This window comes from Hordeum vulgare, chromosome 6H (genome assembly GCF_904849725.1).
Source record: "Hordeum vulgare subsp. vulgare chromosome 6H, MorexV3_pseudomolecules_assembly, whole genome shotgun sequence".
NCBI lineage: Eukaryota > Viridiplantae > Streptophyta > Magnoliopsida > Poales > Poaceae > Hordeum > Hordeum vulgare.
The window spans coordinates 385,166,439-385,184,946 of record NC_058523.1 but is presented as its reverse complement, the minus strand read 5'-3'; the positions used below and the strand labels follow the sequence as shown (position 1 = coordinate 385,184,946).

Genomic DNA, 18,508 nt, shown 5'->3' with positions numbered 1-18,508 from the left:
GCGAAAAGTTTCTGTCTTTTTCCAGTAGGATCAAACAAGCATTACCAAGACTAATCATAAAGGCTTTGCTTGGCTCAAACACAAAACGAAACACAAAAAACACAATCACAACAGAATTATGAAAGTGTCGACACAACAAAACAGAAAGGAAAAGATAAATTCATTGGGTTGCCTCCCAACAAGCGCTATTGTTTAACGCCCCTAGCTAGGCATTGATAATTCAATGATGCTCACACAAAAGACAAGAATTGAAGCACAACAAGAGCATCATAAAGCATGTGAAAATCACATCTAAGTCTAACATACTTCCTATGCATAGGCATTTTATAGGAAAACAGATTGTCATGACAACCAATAGTTACCATATGCAAGGAAGAAGAAAGAGACAATAGCAATCTCAACATAACGAGAGGTGATTTAGTGATATGAAAGTTTCTACCACCATATTTTCCTCTCTCATAATAATTACATGTGGGATCATATTAGAATTCAACAATGTAACTATCACATATGATATTCTTTTCATGATCCACATGCATGCAAAGTTGACGCTCTTCAAAAATAGTGGGATTATCATCAACTAAAGTCATGACTTCTCCTAACCCACTTTCAATAATATTGCAAATATCATATTCATCATGAGGCTTAAACAAATTTTCAAGATCATAAGAAAAATCATCGCCCCACTCATGATCATTGCAACAAGTAGTGGACATAGCCAAACTAGCATCCCCAAGCTTATGGTTTTGCATATTTTTAGCATGATTGTCACTAATAGAATTTATAGTGAAACCATTGCAATCATGCTTTTCATCCAAGGAGCCCTCGTGAATCACTTCATAAATTTCTTCCTCACAATTTTCAGATTCACGCATGTCAAGCAAAACTCCATAAAGATAGTCAAGTGCACTCAACTCACTAGCAATTGGATCAACATAATTGGATCTCTTAAAGAGATTAGCAAGTGGATGAGGATCCATATCACTAGATTTTCAGCAAGCGAAGATGCAAGCATATTGAAGGCACATGGCACACTAGCAAACAGAAAGCAAGCGAGATAAAAGGGCGAATGAAAAAGGCAAACGAAAAAAAAGGCAAACGAAAAAGGCAAATTGGTGAAGTGGGGGAGAGGAAAACGAGAGGCAACTGGCAAACAAAGTAAATGCAAGAGATGAGTTTGCGACACTTACTTGGATGAGTTCTTGACTTGATCCTCCTCCCCGGCAACGGCGCCAGAAATCCTTCTGCTACTTCTCAAACAACAGCGCCAGAAATTGACATGTTGACGGAGATTGGGCTTGCGTTGGTTTTTTTCCTTGAAGAGGAAAGGGTGATGCAGCACAGGAGCATTAAGTATTTCCATCAGTTTGGGAACCAAGGTATCGATCCAGAAGGAGGGTCTCGTCAAGTCCAGAGTACCTGCGCAAACACAAACAAGCTTCCACCCAACAGTTCAAAGGGGTTGTCAATCCCTTCAAGATTGTTTGCAAAGTGAGATCTGAAGGCGGAAAGTGCAACGAAGTAAAAAGTGTAAGGCTGAAAATATGGTGTGGAGTAGACCCTGGGGGCCATAGTGTTCACTAGAGGCTTCTCTCAAAATAGCAAGTAGTACGGTGGGTGAACAGATTACTGTCGAGCAATTGATAGAACCGCGCAAAGTCATGACGATATCTAAGGCAATGATCATACATATAGGCATCACGTCCGAGACAAGTAGACCGATACTTTCTGCATCTACTACTATTACTCCACACATCGACCGCTATCCAGCATGCATCTAGTGTACTGAGTCCATGACGAACAGAGTAACGCTTTAAGCAAGATGACATGATGTAGAGGGATAATCTCAAACCAATGATGAAAACCCCATCTGTTTACCCTTGATGGCAACAACATGATGCGTGCCTCGCTACCCCTTCTGTCACTGGGTGAGGTCACCGCACGGTATGAACCCAAAACCAAGCACTTCTCCCATTGCAAGAATCATAGATCTAGTTGGCTAGACAAAACCCACAACTCGAAGAGAATTACAAGGATATGAAATCATGCATAAGAGAGATCAGAAGAAACTCAAATGATATTCATAGATAATCTGATCATAAATCCACAATTCATCGGATCTCGACAAACACACCACAAAAGAAGATTACACCGGATAGATCTCCATGAAGATCATGGAGAACTTTGTATTGAAGATCCAAGAGAGAGAAGAAGCCATCTAGTTACTAGCTATGGACCCGTAGGTCTATGGTGAACTACTCACGCATCATTGGAGAGGTCATGGTGTTGATGGAGAAGCCTTCCGTGTCCGGATCCCCCTCCGGCAGGGCACCAGGACGTGGCCCAGATGGGATCTTGCGGAGACAGAAGCTTGCGCCGGCGGAAAAGCAATTGTGATGCCCTCTTGATTTTTTTGGGAACATTTGGGAATATATAGGCGCAAGATCTAGGTCAGGGTACCTCCAGGGGCCCACAAGCCTGGATGGCGCGGCCCCCCTGGCCGCGGGGTGGGGGCTTGTGGGGCCCCTGGGGCTCTTCTGGCTTGGCTCCCAAGTTCTGTGATCTTCTTCTGTTCCAGAAAAAATCTTTTCGGGGATTTTCTTCCGTTTGGACTCCGTTTCAAAATCTCCTCTGAAAGGGGTCAAAGACATGGAAAAAATAGGAACTGGCACTTGGCACTGAGTTACTAAGTTAGTCCCAAAAAATAAATAAAAGGCATGCAAAACATCCAAAGTTTGACAAGATAATAGCATGAAACCATCAAAAATTATAGATACGTTGGATACGTATCAAGCATCCCCAAGCTTAACTCCTGCTCGTCCTCGAGTAGGGAAGTGATCAAGAATGAATTTTTGATGTGGAATGCTACCTAGCATAGTTGTCCTTTGCAACTTCTTTCAAGTGGCAGAATGTTCAGATCTGTAATATTCAAAACAATAGTTTGCTATTGACATGAAAACAGTAATACTTCAAGCAAACTAGCAAAGTAATCATGAACTTTCAAAATAACAAGGCCAATGAAAGTTATCCCTACAAAATCATATAGTCTGGCTATGCTCCATCATCCTCATACAACTAATGTAAATCATGCACAACCCCGGAACGGCGCAGGGAGGACGGTCGTAGAGGAGGAGGGGTGCATGGAGGAGGCGGTGCGATGGGAGGAACGGGCCGGTAGTGGTGAAGGAGGGGCGGCGCGGTGGTGAAGGAGGGGCCGTGGGGAGGAGGAGGGCGCGACGGTGGAGGAGAGGGTGGTGGTGGAGGTGAGGCGGTGGGGAGAAGGGGCGAGCTCCGGCGACGGTGAGGGAGGAGGAGGTCCCGGGGAGGAGGAGGGTGCGGTGGTGAAGGAGGGGCGGTGATGGATGAGGGGCGCAGGGAGGAGGAGGGCGCGGTGGTGGCGCAGGGAGGAGGAGGGTGCGGTGGCGCAGGGAGGAGGAGGGCACGGTGGTGGCGCAGGGAGGAGGAGGGCGCTGCGGCGGTGGGGGTTTTGGGGGTGAAAGAGAGGGGTGTGGGGGTGGGTCGCGACGACCGTTAGGGGAGAGAGGGGTGTGGGGGTGGGGGCGACGGTCGTTAGGGCGCATCCTCTTTGCCGTGTGCCCCCCGACGGCAAAGAGGAACAAAGCAGACGACAAAGAAAGAGACCGTTAGGGGGAGAGAGGGAGTGCGGGGTGGGCCGCCCCGTGCTCTTTGTCGTGTGCGTGAATGCTCTTTGCCATCAGCTGGCACACGACAAAGAGAAGGTTGATGCCAAATAGTATATTTGCCAACGGTTTGCTCTTTGCCATCTGGATTTTGGTAGCTCATGGCAAAGAGGGTCTTTGCCATCAGCCAACAGATGGCAAATTCTCTGATTCTACTAGTGCTTGTTGAACGAACGATATATAACAAGAGCCCAAATTGACCAATTGTTTTTCAATATCCCCCGTGGTTGTGAAGTAAGTGCCTAAAATAAGTTATAAATTTTGGGATAGCTCATGATAGCATGTCCAAATTTGGCACAACCATGGGCGTTACCATTTTGTACAATGTTTGCATAGCAATTCTTTTTAGTAAATACTTACATTTTCATTTTTCAAGTGCGAGTAATGAGTTTTTTGTGAAGTAAGTGCCTGAAATAAGTTATAAAATTGGATCTAGCCATTTTTCATCCTCGGTAGACCACATTGGGTGCACACTGCCCAATTTTCATTAATTATCTTGTTTTATTTCTATATTTCATCCATTAACTAAATTTCTAGAGATTAATGAGAACTTGCTCAAATTTGAACTGCAAGTATCATGTATGTTGGTCTTGAAAATTTGCAAAAATCATGTTTAGCTTTTGAATTGATGGTTTAGGCACTAGGCACAACCAAAGTTGGAATTCCCAACCATCTCGTTGAATTGGTCAACCTTGCAAATTTGACCACATTTTATAGAAAAATCAAACAAAAAGAAAAGGCCTCAAAAAATGAAATTCTTGTGCATGGAGCCCTTTTGTGTGAATTAGTTACTCGAAAAAATCGTAGACTTGAAATACCACAATTTAAAAATAACTACGTAAAATGACATATCTACTATGATCTTGCATGGATTTCGAGGCATGTGCCTTTGCTCATGGCCACATCCATGGCATAGTTTATGGTAGCATGTCCAAATTTGGCACAGCCATGGGTTTTACCATCGTGTACAATGTTTCCATATCAATTGTTTTTGTAAATATTTTTTCTTTTCTTTTGTGAACTATCACAAATTACTTTTTTGTGAAGTATGTGCGTGAAATAATTTATAAAATTGGGTCTAGCCATTTTTCATGCAAAGTATACCACATTGGATGCACACTTCCCAAGTGTCATGAATTATCTAGTTTTATTCTATATTTTGTCCATATACTCAATTTCTAGAGATTTATAAGAACTTGCTCAAATTTGAAGTACAAGTGGCATGTATCTTGGTCTTGAAAATTGGTGAAAATCATGTTTAGCTTTTGAATTCGTGGTGTATGCATTGGACACAAGCAAAGTTAAAATTTTCAACTATCTCATATGATTGTTCAACCTTGCAAAGTTGACCACATTTTGAATAAAATCAAACAAAATGAAAAAAGCCTCAAAAAATGAAATCCTTGTGCATGCAACCCTTTTATATGAACTAGTTACTTGAAAAATCAGACTTGAAATACCATATTTTAAAAAAACTTCACAAATTGAAAACCTTGTGCATGGACTAATTTTCATGTTGTTGTTTTTGGTAAGTTTTGGATGTTGCTATTTTAGGTAAGTTTTGCATGTTGTTGCTATTTTAGGTAAGTTCTGCATGATGCACACATGCAAAACCCGTTGAACGTACAAAAATCCAAAACATAACACACACCAATCGATTAAGCACATTCAAATAATATAATTGTTTTCAGCTAACGATGGGCATCCACATGTCGGATACTCGATACTTGCTAGAAGGGAGTTGGAGACGCTTAAGATGGTGAGTCACGCGTCGGTTGGAGCGTTCGGCATTCTCCTCAAACTAAGTCGAGAGCTCATACTGCTCCACCACAATTCGAGCAGTCTTGCAGCCCGACTTGGCTTCAAAGCTGAGCAGTGGTAGATCCACCCCGACATCAGCATCGAACATCTCCTAGTCATTGATATGGTCATCCTCGTCATCCACTACAATCTTCAGATTCATGTCTGCTAAGGAAGAATGAGCGATCAACTCTAAACCCCCTCATAGCCCACCGCTCCTGCAACCTTTTCCCGTGCGATGATCTCCACCCTCCCCTCCCCCCCCGGATAGTTTTCCTCTTCTACATCCTCCTCTTGCAGATGCTTCTCGTCAGAATCCTCCACCATCTCATCCTTCTCGTCACAATCCTTCATCCGCTCGTCCTTGTCGGAATCCTCTTCCACCTCCTCTTCCTCCTCCTCGTCCTCCTCCTCGTCCTCCTCCTCCTCCTTATCTTTGTCACAACCCTACATTTTTATTTGTAAATAATTATTCTGGTGAGGTTTCATGCATCATTAAAGCCTCATAATTTTAAATAAAAGAAGAGCAAAAAGCCTGGAAAATTCATTATTTGTTTCCAAGATGGCCTTATGAAATGTTCGACAATTTTGGCAAGAATTATATATCAAATCAAAATTTATTTAGAACCATTACAAGGAATTAGTTTTGGGACTTTGCATTAAATCAATAGCTATTTGAATTTGAGTTATATTCATATAATTAGAATATAATTTCAAATACCACAGAAATATTTTATGTGCATTTGGAAAAGAAAAATATTGAGAGGAATTTTATCGTTCTTTTTAATTTGTTTGAAATGTAAATCAATGGGAAATGAAGCAAAAACAAACAGAAACGAAAAGAAAAATAAAAGGGACAAGACTTACCCGTGGTCGTCCCCAAGTGGACACCCCAACCCACACGGGCATCAATGTGCTCTTCCTCCCGCCAAGAGGAGAAGCATCTGCATGCCCGCAGCACAGATGACCCCGGCCATGTCCCTAGCCACCTCGTGCCTGCTTGCACGCCTCGCCGATGACGTGACGAAACCATGCAACATATTAATATCTTTGTATGTATTGATATTGGCGTCCAGAGTTTAAATATTTTATGCATGTCTGCCTTCTTGTTCTATTGATATTGGCGTCCGGAGTTTAAATATAAATGAAGTTTCAGAACAAAGTTATATTCTCTAACAGATTAATGATTTCAATGGTTAAAAAGAAAAATACAAGGAAGAATTTGTTACGTGAGAAAGGACAACATGTGAACATAAAACTAGAGGGGGAGAAGTCTCTAGTGATTATTAATGAAAAAAAGAAGACGTGAGACACATGTAGCAACCGAGGTTTGAACCCGCGCTCGCTAGGAGGCAACATTGCATTCTGAACACAAAAAAGGTGAACATGACATATCTTGTATTTGAGTCGGAAAAGGAGAGATGGAACATCTTACCTCTGCACATAATGGGACCTAGTAGCGAAGAAAAACACCAGCACACAAACTCAGGAAAGGAACGAATGCAAAACATAGATAATGCTAGGATACTTCACTCGGTTGCGTAATCTTATTGGCTGGTGCTGTTATTACCAGAAATGTTTTTGTATGAGTGCATAATATATGGTCGGTGAAGAACGACGGGACGATTTTGTGTGAATAGCGGAGGAATAGCGGGATGACACGGTGTAGAAGTCATACGTGAGTGCTGGCGGAGTGGAGCGGAATCTCCTATTTGTCGCTCGCTGCACCGAGTTGTCCGGCAAACGTACAAAGGGATTTTAACGGGCAGGCCCATTGGCACCTTTCACAGGTTCCATTTTTAGGAACCTTCCAGAGGTATTCTATCGTTTTGTTTCAGTTTTAGAAAACTTCTAGAAGGTTCCTTACACAAGTTTTTATTTCGTTTTCGTTTTAATTTTTAATTTTTAATTTTTTTATTTTCTGTTTCGGTTTTAAAAATGTTCTAAATTTTCAAAAAAATGCTCTCGATTTTTTCTTCAAATGCAAAAATATGTTTTGTTTTTCAAAAAATGACCTAAAATTCAAATAGTTACTCTTTTTTAAAAACATGCATAACTTCAAAAATGTTATGACTTTTCAAAAAATGTTTGGTTATTTAAGAAAATGTTAGGTATTCTAAAAAATGTTTGGTATTTAAAAAATGAATGGTGATTTCAAAAACTGTTCGAAATATCAACAAAATTAAATTTGTAAACTAAGTTCATTGTCAAAAATTGTTTCAAAATTTTCAAAGAAAATTCTTGCTTTGAAAAAATGTTCCAAATTTCAGAAAATTGTCATTTTTCAAACATTGTTCGTAAATTCAAAAAACTTATGGAATTTAAAACAAAGTTCTCGGTTCTCAAAAAATGTTCTTCAAATTCAAAAAATGTTTTTCTATTGCTAGAAAATATTATAAATTTCAAATAGTTGCCGTTTTTCATACACAATCATAACTTCAAAGAAAAATTGGGGGTTTCAAAAAATGATTGGTATTTAAAGAAATGTTTCGTATTTTTAAAAAATGTTCGGAATATCAAAATTTTGTTTAGTTTTGAAACTAAGTTTACGTTCGGAAACTGTTCTAAAATTTGGAAAAATGTTCTTGATTTTATAAAATGGTCGAAATTCAAAAAATTGTCTTTTTTCAAACATTGTTCGTAAATTCAAAAAATATTCTAATTTTTAAAAAGTTGTTCTTCAAATTTGGAGAATGTTTTTGCTTTCTTTAAAAATGGTATAATTTCAAATAGTTATAGTTTTTCTGAAACCTTCAAAACTTAAAAAAATGATTGGGAGTTTCAAAAAATGTTTAATAATTGAAGGAAATGTTGGATATTTTCAAAAAATGTTAGGAATATCATAATTTATTCAATTTTTAAACTAAGTTCCTGTTCTAAAATCATTCTTAATTTTGAAAAAAATGTTCTTGCTTTTTTCATAATTTCAGAAAATGCTCTAGAATTAGAAAAAATGTTTTGGATTTTCAAAAAAATCTTCGAATTGGAAAAATGATATTGCTTCCAATTCAAAAAGAATGAAAAAGGAAATAAAAAAGGAGCCAAAAAAAAGAAAGGAAATGACAAGAAAATAAAAAAAAAGAAACAAGAAGAAGAAAACGTTAATTATGATATTTTTGTGAGACAAAAAAATGCTGGGCCGGCCTAGTCGGGGCATGCCTCCTGTCGCAAAGAGCGGCAGGGAGGAGCTCGCTGGTGGAGCAGCTCCCAATTGGAACGGGGACGCAAAAAAGTTATTTTTAGATGAAGGGAATGCATAATTTAAGGGATAATGGATTATCTTTAAGATGACGATAGTTGATTACGTTTTTTGGATAGCGGATTACGTAGGCAGGACTGTTTCTCTACGTGGTTAGTGATTTGGGAGAGCAGCTAGTTAAGGAGCACTTCTTCGGGAGCCTTTCAACAATCATTTTCACGTGCCGTCGGTGCGTTGTCAACCGCCGTCATGTGTAGCGTTTAAGGCGTTTTCTCTCGATTTCTTTTTTTCACACAATTTTTGGCTTTTTAGATTATTTTTTTGGGTTTTTTGGTGTTTTGGTTTTTCACTTGTCTTTCTTAGTTTTTTGACAAAAATAATAATAATTTTATTTCACGACAAAACATGTTTTTTTCATGAGGGAAAAATGTTATTTTACTAGAGACACGATTTTACTTTCAGGGGAGGCAATGTTGTGTTTTCACGAAAGGCACGGTCGTGACTCTCCAAAACGTAAAAAAAACATATTTTCAGTTGTTTTTCTAACACGAGAAGCGCGGTTTTGCTATCGCGAGAGACACAGTTTTGCCTTTGCAAGAGGCATGACCGTGCCTCTCGAAAACGAAAAAACAATTTTTTTTCTCTCGTGAGAGACATGGTTTTGCCTTCGCCTCTCGGAGACGAAAAAAACAACATTTTTTATTATTTTTTCTGTCACGAGAGGCACGATTTTTCCTTCACGAGAGACACGGTTGTGCCTCTCGAAAACGGAAAAAACGTATTTTCTATTTAATTTTTCTATCACGGGAGGCATGGTTTTCCGTCTGTTTTTTTCCATCCTTTTTTTAATGAAAAAAAGTTCGTCAAAACATTTCAAAGTGGGATCTAGTTCTGAAGATCTCGACGCGAGGGATCCAACAATGAAAACAATTTAAGATTTGAACGTACAGTCTAAGATATAAAATATTTTGAAAACATGAATCTACAAAAAAAGAAAAATTCTCAAATTGTAGCAAGTGACACACATGGAGCGCGTCATTTGTTCTAACCGGAAAGAAATACATCTCAATTAGTGATCTTATTAATTACTGATTTCGTTGGGTTGATCGATTTGAACGGGAACTGGAGTAGTACATGGGCCTCGTGCTATGCACAACGGATCGACGGCACATCGGCACAATTCTTAAAAAAAAACATGACCGGGGGGAACGGAATGAGAATATCGTTCAAGGCCATGTCGGACTGGGAATCCTGGTTCGTGACAAACACGGACCTTGTGGACAGTACAGTCTCGAGTCTGACCCCAACACAAGGTAATATAAGGCGAGTACAGAGTTTAGATTTCCTTACCTTACAGGTAGACATGGGCAATGTATGCGGCATACGCTCTCCTCGATCTCCTACTACTACAAAATATCCCCAAGAGATCAAACCGTCAGCAAAGATGGCAGCCATGGAGGCGTTGGAGCCGATCCACCAAACCCTGAGCGAGATCGACAAACGGATCCCCGACACCCTCCCCGCCGATTATGGACTCGAGAAACGAGCCTCGCGCTCGTCCGAGGACGCCATCGCCAGCGTCTTCCCGCTGTATCTGGAGCCGCCGCATCGGAAGCGGGACGACGGCAGCGCGTCGCAGCGTGACGGCGAGGAGCCGCAGGCTCTGAGGATGAACTGGGCCTCATGCTACGTGCCGCGCCACGACGAGGACGCGCACTTCGGGCTCCACGAGGCCGGCGTCGTGGGCGTGGCGGATGGCGTCGGCGGGTACCGCAAGCACGACGTGGACGCCAGCGCGTTCTCGCGCGAACTCATGAGGAGTGCCTTCCAGCAGGTGCTGGCGATCGAGCCCGGCACGCCCGTCTGCCCGTACACGCTGCTGGAGCGGGCGTGCGAGGAGACGGTCGCCTCGGGCGCGGATGGGGGATCCACGGCAGTCATCCTCTCGCTCGCCGGCACGGCTCTCAGGTGGGCGTTCATCGGCGACAGCGCGTTCGCCGTGTTCCGAGACGGCAAGGTCGTGCACCGTTCGCAGCGGCAGCAGAAGCGTTTCAACTGCCCATTCCATCTCAGTGCAACCGGAAAAGGGGACTGCGTCAGCAAAGCGGACGTCGGGCAGATGGCGGTGAGACACGGGGACGTCGTGGTGCTCGGGACAGACGGGCTGTTCGACAACATGTTCGACGCGGAGCTGGAGGTGATCGTGCGGATGGCTACGGCGCTGGGCGTCTCGCCCAAGAACATGGCGAACGTCGTCGCGGGCATGGCTTACGAGATGTCGATGAGCAAAATCAAAGACTCGCCGTACAGCACCGACAGCCGGAGGCTACAAGGAGGCCAACACTTGGGTGGGAAGCCGGACGATATTACTGTCGTCGTCGCCTTCATTGTCTCTCTGTACTCTTGATCTACATTTGTTTTTCCACTCTTCTTCTTCCGTGCATTGCGAGTCTTGGGGACAAGAAGTCAAGAACTATCATCCATGGACAAGTGAAAGAGTTTCCAATTCCAACTAGAAATCAGGTCTATGGGAAAACGAACCATGTGTATGTGTTGCTCCTCAATCTACTATTGAGTGCTTGGAAACTATGATCTGTAGCGATTCAGTAGAGCTCTTCTGTTCGAGTCAGGTGGCTATTGCCTTGTGGCAGGCTATATATGGAACTAACAACCATGGCCATCGATTTGGAAGATGCGTTTGGTGGACAGCATTCCCCAACAGACCGTACCTAAGAATATGGGCGGTGCAGAATATTTGAATTAGGTCCTTTAGAGCATCTGCAACTGGACGAGTCAAATCCTTCTAGAACGCCTAGCCGATCGTCCGATCATTGACCGATCAGGAGAAAGCGACCCAAACGGACTCCTCAAACGAGCCACAAGCGTCCGGGCTGACCGGCACCCCTATTTCCAACCTAAATATAAGACGGATATGAAAGAGCCCGGACACGCCCGCAACCTCAGGACCCAACATCTCGACCCTACCGCAAAGTGCATCAAATCCACCCCGTAGATGTAACATCCCAATTTTTCTAATTGAGAATGTTTTACATTGTAACTAAGCATCTATGCATATTGATTGAAATAAATTTAGCACGTGAATTCTTTCGTCTTTTGATTTGCATTTCCATCTTTTTCCTCGCACGAGAAAAGCCCGGGGAAATACTCTCTTGCACGCAAGAGAGAGAGCGGAGGAAAATGACCCTTCAAAGTGCGGACAATTTCTGAAATATTGGAGCCAAGAAATCCAAAGATCATTTGCAAAAATACTTGCAAAAAGAAAATATAGCATTTTAAGGAATTTCTAAAAAAACATTTTTTTAATTTTTATTTTTGCTTTGGAAAAATGTTATTCGGGTAGAGGATATTTTTCTGATTTTTTTGGTATATAATACTCTATATTAAATATTTGATTTATTTCCTTTTATTTCACTTTTGTTTTTCTGTTTCGGAAAAGATTTAAAATAGGCAAGTTTTTTTTTTAGAAGCCACCGCCCCGAGCGCTTAATAGCTGTGGGCCGCCACCCCCACAGCCCGGGACCGAATCCCCTAATATTCGGCCGCCCTTCCCAACCGCAACCCCCTCCCACCCACTGCCACGCCGGCCCTCCCCTGGCCGACCCTTCCTTCCCCGCGGTCGTCTCCCTCCTCTTTCCTAACAGAGAAACCGACCCAGCCCGAGCTCCCCAGGAACCGGGATCCTCTCGGATTCCCCTCTCCCCTTCCTCCCCCGGAGCCCCTCCCCGACCTATAAATACTCCTAGCCGCCGCCGCACTCCGTTCCCACCCCGCCCACGTCGAGCCGTCGCCCGAGTCCGTCCCGCCACCACCGCCGACAGCAGCCCGAGCCACCTCGGCCACCCCCTGGGAGCAGTACCCCGAGCCACTCCCCGCTCCGCCCGACGCCTCCCCTCGCCGGAGGACAACCGCCGCCGCCTCCCCGTCCCTCCACCGCCCCCCTGGAGCCCCTCCCCTCGCCGGCGACCCACCCCTCGCCGGAGTTGCCTCCCACTGCCACGGTGAGACTCCCTCCTCTTTCTGTTTTTTTTGTTAGCCCTTAGATCCATATCCTACAGTGTAGATTAGATTAGGGTACCTCTTCGGTTTAGATTAGAAAACCGTGCTGGTTTTTTTTCACTTAACACGGTTAGCCAGTAGTTTTGTTAGCCTTCGGCCGTTTGTTTTTAACCTTGCAACAAACACCCCCGCAGCCTATCACAGTGCGCCACGTATACCCCCTGTTAGTTAGCTAGTTAGTTTCTTTTTTTCTGTCTAATTGCAAAAACAGAAAAGTTTCTGTTTTGTTTTGGCCATAACTTTTGATCCCGAAGTCCAATGATATTGATTCTTGTTCCAGTAGAATCCAATTTTTCTTTAGTTTTTAAAAACATATAATTTGTTTATGTTTGAAATTTGCAAATATAAGTTAGATCAGATTTAGTTTAAACCTTGTTTTGCCTATTCCAGGAGTTTAAAAAATGATTTTGAGTTGATTCTTTTTGCTACTGCTTCCTAGTAACTAAATCTTACTGTGGTAGAAGTTTCAAAAATTTTAAAGTATTTTTACTGGTGTTTTCAACAGAAACAAGTTTCTGCCATAGTGACGCGTGTTGAATTCTTTTACTTAGGCTTTAGCAAATCCTTACTTGTGATGTTATTTTTACTTGTTGCTTGATTGTAGTGCTTATGGTGTGTTTTGTTTTGTATCGCTAGATCATCCGGAGTGCGAAGCGTGTTACTTAGAAGCGCTCGATCAAGACAACTATCATCAAGGCAAGTCATTTTGATCATGTTATTTTCCTATGTTTTCGATGCATGGTAGTTCACCTTTCTTTGCCCAATTGCATGCTGCCTAGGTACTTGGAAACTTTAGTATAAGTTGTAGTATCATGTGGTAGACACACAACAACCCCGATACTTGGCCCCGGGACGACAATTTCTTAATGCTATGCTTGAGTAGACGGGTTTTCGGTTGAGTGTATATCACGAGTGATTCGAGGTTGATTAAATAATCAAGACCGGTTAAGACAAGATTTCCAAGACCTCAGACGCAATGCAACTCTGGGTGAAGGACGGTTGATCGGCTCCCTGGAGAACCCAGTGGATGCCCGGGATGCTGGGGACGGCCATGACATCCTACGGAAAGCTTCACCCAGGCTCGAAGAGACGGACGGAGATTTCAAGACTCCAGGCTTACCCGCACAGCCACAAGTCATTATGGGCTCTGGCTTGGTTGGACAACGCGGCGACTCTGGACAGGCGGTGCTAGCAGATGTAGAAGAACGGTAGGAATGGATGGGCACCGACAGGGATTCAGAGGGACCCGTTGAAAGACCATGTTTTGATCATCCGGTCTTCAAACACCCTGAAGTGCGAGGACAAACCCGGAGGCGATCAAATCTTGTGGGGAACGTGTGCAAAACTCTGCAGAGTGCCCAACCTAATCGATTAGCCGTGTCCACGGTCATGGACAACTTGAGCCGAAGGCATTGAAATTCCCTTGAACTCTCGACACAACTTAATAATGATGTGGGTGTTAACAACTATTCGGGTACGAGAATTGGTTGGCGGAACCATCTCGTTAACAACAAACAATGTAGTAATATTTTGCTTCCAACCCCTCTTGTTGTAGGATAAAACTGGCTTTATGCAAAACTCATAGCCCCACAGGCCAAATATGCATGTAGAGATAGTTGATTATTATTTTTACTCCTCTCTTTGATGACTTGCCGGCATATTCAATATGCTGACCTACACGGCTGCAACATATCATGTTGCAGAGTACTTTTCCGACCAGGAGTGAGGCTACGATCTATGCTCAGCGACATGCCCTTGGAGTCGGATGGACTCGTCTACCTGATGCTTCCGCTAGTCTTCGTTAGATATCTCATGAGTTGGCCTTTAGCCACTTTATTGTAATCCTTTATTGTAATAAAGTACTCTTTATGAGATTTCGATTAATAAAGGTGTGTGATTGAACTCTTGAATATATACATTATGTACTGAGTGTGTACCAGCATGATCTTGGGATGGTACGGAAACACCAGAGGCTTGACTCGTCTTGAGTCGGGTCGCTACAGTAGAACTGCGAGATCTATTTCCTGTTTTCCTCTATTCTTTCTCCGCGCGCCGTCTGTCTCGTAGCTCCGCCACCGCGCGCGCTCCGTCGTCTAGTAGCCTCAGCCACCCCGACCGCTCGGTTAGAGGGATCATCTCTCCCGACCTCTCCGCGCAGGACGTCGTCGCCGGCCTGGAAGGCACCACTGTACGTCGGACAACTCTCTGATTGTGCCTTTCTGCCGGATGTGCTCGACATAATGTCTGACCGGATTTGTTGCTCCAATTTTTAGGGAAAACAATGGATTCTGATGCTTCGTCCGGCAAGAAGTATGGACCGACGGAGCTGATCAACTGATTCAAGTGAGTTCTTCGAATCATCAGATTTGAACAAAGAAGTGAACATGATGATGCTCATGAGCATGCAAGAGGAAATTGACCGGGAAGTGGAGCACATTCTCAATTTTAAGGGCTCGATCAAAGGGAGAAGAGTCATCAATCGGGATAGGGTATCCGGAGCAAAGCTACTGCAGAAGGATTACTTTGATCTAGAGCAAACTTTCCTAGATGATACATTTTTTCGCTGTCGTTTTCGCATGCGGAAACTATTGTTTATGCGCATTGTGCAGGGAGTGGAGACACACGATGACTACTTCAAGCTCACAAGGGATTGTTGCATCCACCTTTCTTTCTCTGACAACCAGAAGTGCACGGCTGCTATGAGGATGCTTGCACTTGGTACTGCGGCAGATGCCGTTGGTGGGATGGTTAGGATGGGGGAGAGCAAATGCCTGAGAACTACTGTCAAGTTTGCCCGTGTTGTGGTGAAGGTGTTTGGAGCAGAGTATCTGAGGGAGCCAAATGCAGAGGACACAAAGAAGTTGTTGGCTATTGGAGAGGCCACAGGGTTTACAGAAATGCTCGTATCAATCGATTACATGCATTGGCAATGGAAGAACTGCCCCAAAGATTTGCGAGGAATGTACCAAGGTCACACAAAAGATGCCGCCATCATACTAGAGGCGGTGACATCACATGACTTATGGATTTGGCATGCTTTCTTTGGACTGCCAGGTTCTGACAATGACATCAACGTGCATCAACGATCTCCGGTGTTCAAGAGGCTTTGTAACGGGGAATCACCTCTGTGCAACTACACCGTCAACAACCGAGACTACAACATGAGATACTATCTTGCCGATGGCATGTATCCTTAGTGGGCTGCATTTGTGAAGACCATATCCGAACCACATGGCAGAAAACAAAAGCACTTCGCAACAATGAAGGGAACAACTAGGAAGGACGTGGAGAGTGCTTTTGGAGTGCTGCAAGCGCATTGGGGAATTTGTTCGTGTGGCTGCAATGATGTGGGAACAAAAACATTTGTGGCAACTGATGACATGTTGTGTTATTTTGCATAATATGACCGTCTAAGATGACGGTGATGGTGTAGCCCAAACGAATAATTTTGAAGCACCTGGAGAACAAGTTGAAATTCCTAAAGATCAAGATGCAACGCAACTTATGATTTTTTTGTAAATGGATCAGAATCTCCGAGATCATCGCACGCATATGCAACTACTCAATGATCTGGTGGACCATACGTGGACCATAATGGAAATCAAAGAGGAGAAGGTTGATTGTGCACTTCAAATAAAATTGATGTTAACACTTTTTATGTTCGGTTCCAACATTTGTTTTACGTGCGACGTTTAGTATCATATGATCGACGTGCATGGCTTTGCATGGTTTTGAGAGTCTAGATATGAGGTATTTGAATGCACAGAGCAAAATATGAGGGGTCGTCCGAATGCGTCCACGCGCGTGCCTGAGCGCCTCCGCGGGTGTATAGGGTAACGGATTTGCCTTGTCCGGGTGTAGATGCTCTTATATAGAGCAATACTAATCATATTACTATTTATTATTATTATTATTATTATTTTGTGAAATGATATCCATATTAGTACTATTTATTTAGCATACTATAAACACATGATCTTCTCAAGAACAATACAAGAGTTGTTTTTCCCCACAAATACATGTCACATCCCTATGTTTTTTGTGCTTTGTGCCTAGCTACTATGTGCATCATGTTTAAATTTTCAAAATTTAAATGGGGATTAATAAACCCTAGCACTTCACCCAAATAAAACAATTCAAAAAGGTGTGATTTTCAATGAACCCAAAATGGCCTTCAAAAATGTCCATCCTTTCTCATAAATATTGGCAACAATATTTCAGGGACGTAACTTATTTTACCAATCATTTTTGGCATTTACTTTAAGCCAACAAAGCCCCTGGAAAATACCACTTAATGCACTACACATATTTAGTTGTTCCAAAATTGTTGAAACTTTTGTGGTAGTTTGAAAGTATTCAAACTACATGTTATAAAATGTTGCATCTATTTTGAGCTAAGGCTTTTGGTGAAATAAATAAATAAATAAAGTCATAATTAGATAACAGAACAAAAATAAAGAAAATAAGGCAGAAGCCTTACCTGTCGCTCGGTGTCCTAGCCCACTTAGACCCTGTCGTCTTCCTCCTGTCGATTGGCAGGGGTGGAGCTGTCCGCCGCTCGTCGTGCTTCACGCACGCAACTGCCTACCTGCGAGGCCTCCCCGTCGCGCTGGCGAGGCGGATAGACACGGGAGGATGCGTTGGATTCTTTCACCTCTCCCCATTCGCCCCTCTTTGCTCCTCCTCTCCTCTATGCTCCGCCATGGCCTCACCTCATCGCAGCTCGCCGCAGTAACTAGAGCACCTCCTGAGCCCTCCTGACTAGCCCAAAAGCTCCACCGTGACCTCCTGCTGCTCCTAGTCGAGCCACGCGACGCCAGAAGCTCTCCATCACCGTCATGAAGTCGTCTTCAACCTTCGTCCGCCGCAACCGCCACCATCATTTTGTTGTCTCCGAAGCCACCCCGAGCAAGATTCCGACGCCTTCTCCCTTGTAGTGAGCCCATGAACCCATTCCCTTTCTTATCGCCGTCGATCTCGAGCTGTAGGCTTGGATTGCTATGAGACCAAGGAGCTCCACCGTGTAGACCATGACGCCGACAATGTTCCGGTGCTTCTTAGGTCAAGACGGTGCCTCCTTTGCGTTCGTATGCTGGCATAGATGCCGTAGGTTTCCAACCGTGGCTCGATTGAGACCCGCTTCATCGATCCCAATGACTTTCGAACTCCGGCGTCCGCAGTAGTCGTCGTGTGCAATGCTTCGGGCCACCCTAGCCCTTGGGGCTTTCCCCATTAGATCCACAGAAGAGTGGTTGTTCCATAGAAGCCAACAGTCGTCCATTTGGTCACTGGAGGGCGTTTTCCTAGCACCTCCGTCGTCTCGGGCCTCGCCGACATTGAGCCGCCGGTGGGTTTGACCCCTCTGACCAGGTTTGACTCTCCTGGAGTCAATGATAGGTGGGGCGTAGCCCTGGATAATCTTAGGTTAGTTACTAATTTAATTAAATATATTAAATAACTAAATGACCCATTGACAGTGGGCCCAACCTACACTAATTTGATTTAAAATTAATTCTAACTCTCGTATAGTGTTTGTGTCATTGACGAGTGGACCCCACTGGTCAGGTTTGACATGCAACGGTCAGTTTGACCTGCTGATGCAATGTTGATGCGAAGATGATGCAATAAAGGCAATTCTGGTTTAAATAAATTCCAGAAATACTTAAATCCTTCTAAAATTCATAGAAATTCATCTGTAACTCAGATTGAAATAATATATATATATATGAAA

The 18,508-nt window shown here is 43.4% G+C and overlaps 1 protein-coding gene across 1 annotated transcript; it reads left to right on the top strand.

Moving 5' to 3' along the window:
* Positions 1–10,071: 10,071 nt before the first annotated feature.
* Positions 10,072–11,311, top strand: LOC123405455 (putative protein phosphatase 2C 23). The gene has a single exon (XM_045099130.1). The coding sequence runs from the start codon at positions 10,145–10,147 to the stop codon at positions 11,105–11,107; it is 963 nt and encodes a 320-aa protein (XP_044955065.1). The 5' UTR covers positions 10,072–10,144; the 3' UTR covers positions 11,108–11,311.
* Positions 11,312–18,508: the final 7,197 nt, after the last annotated feature.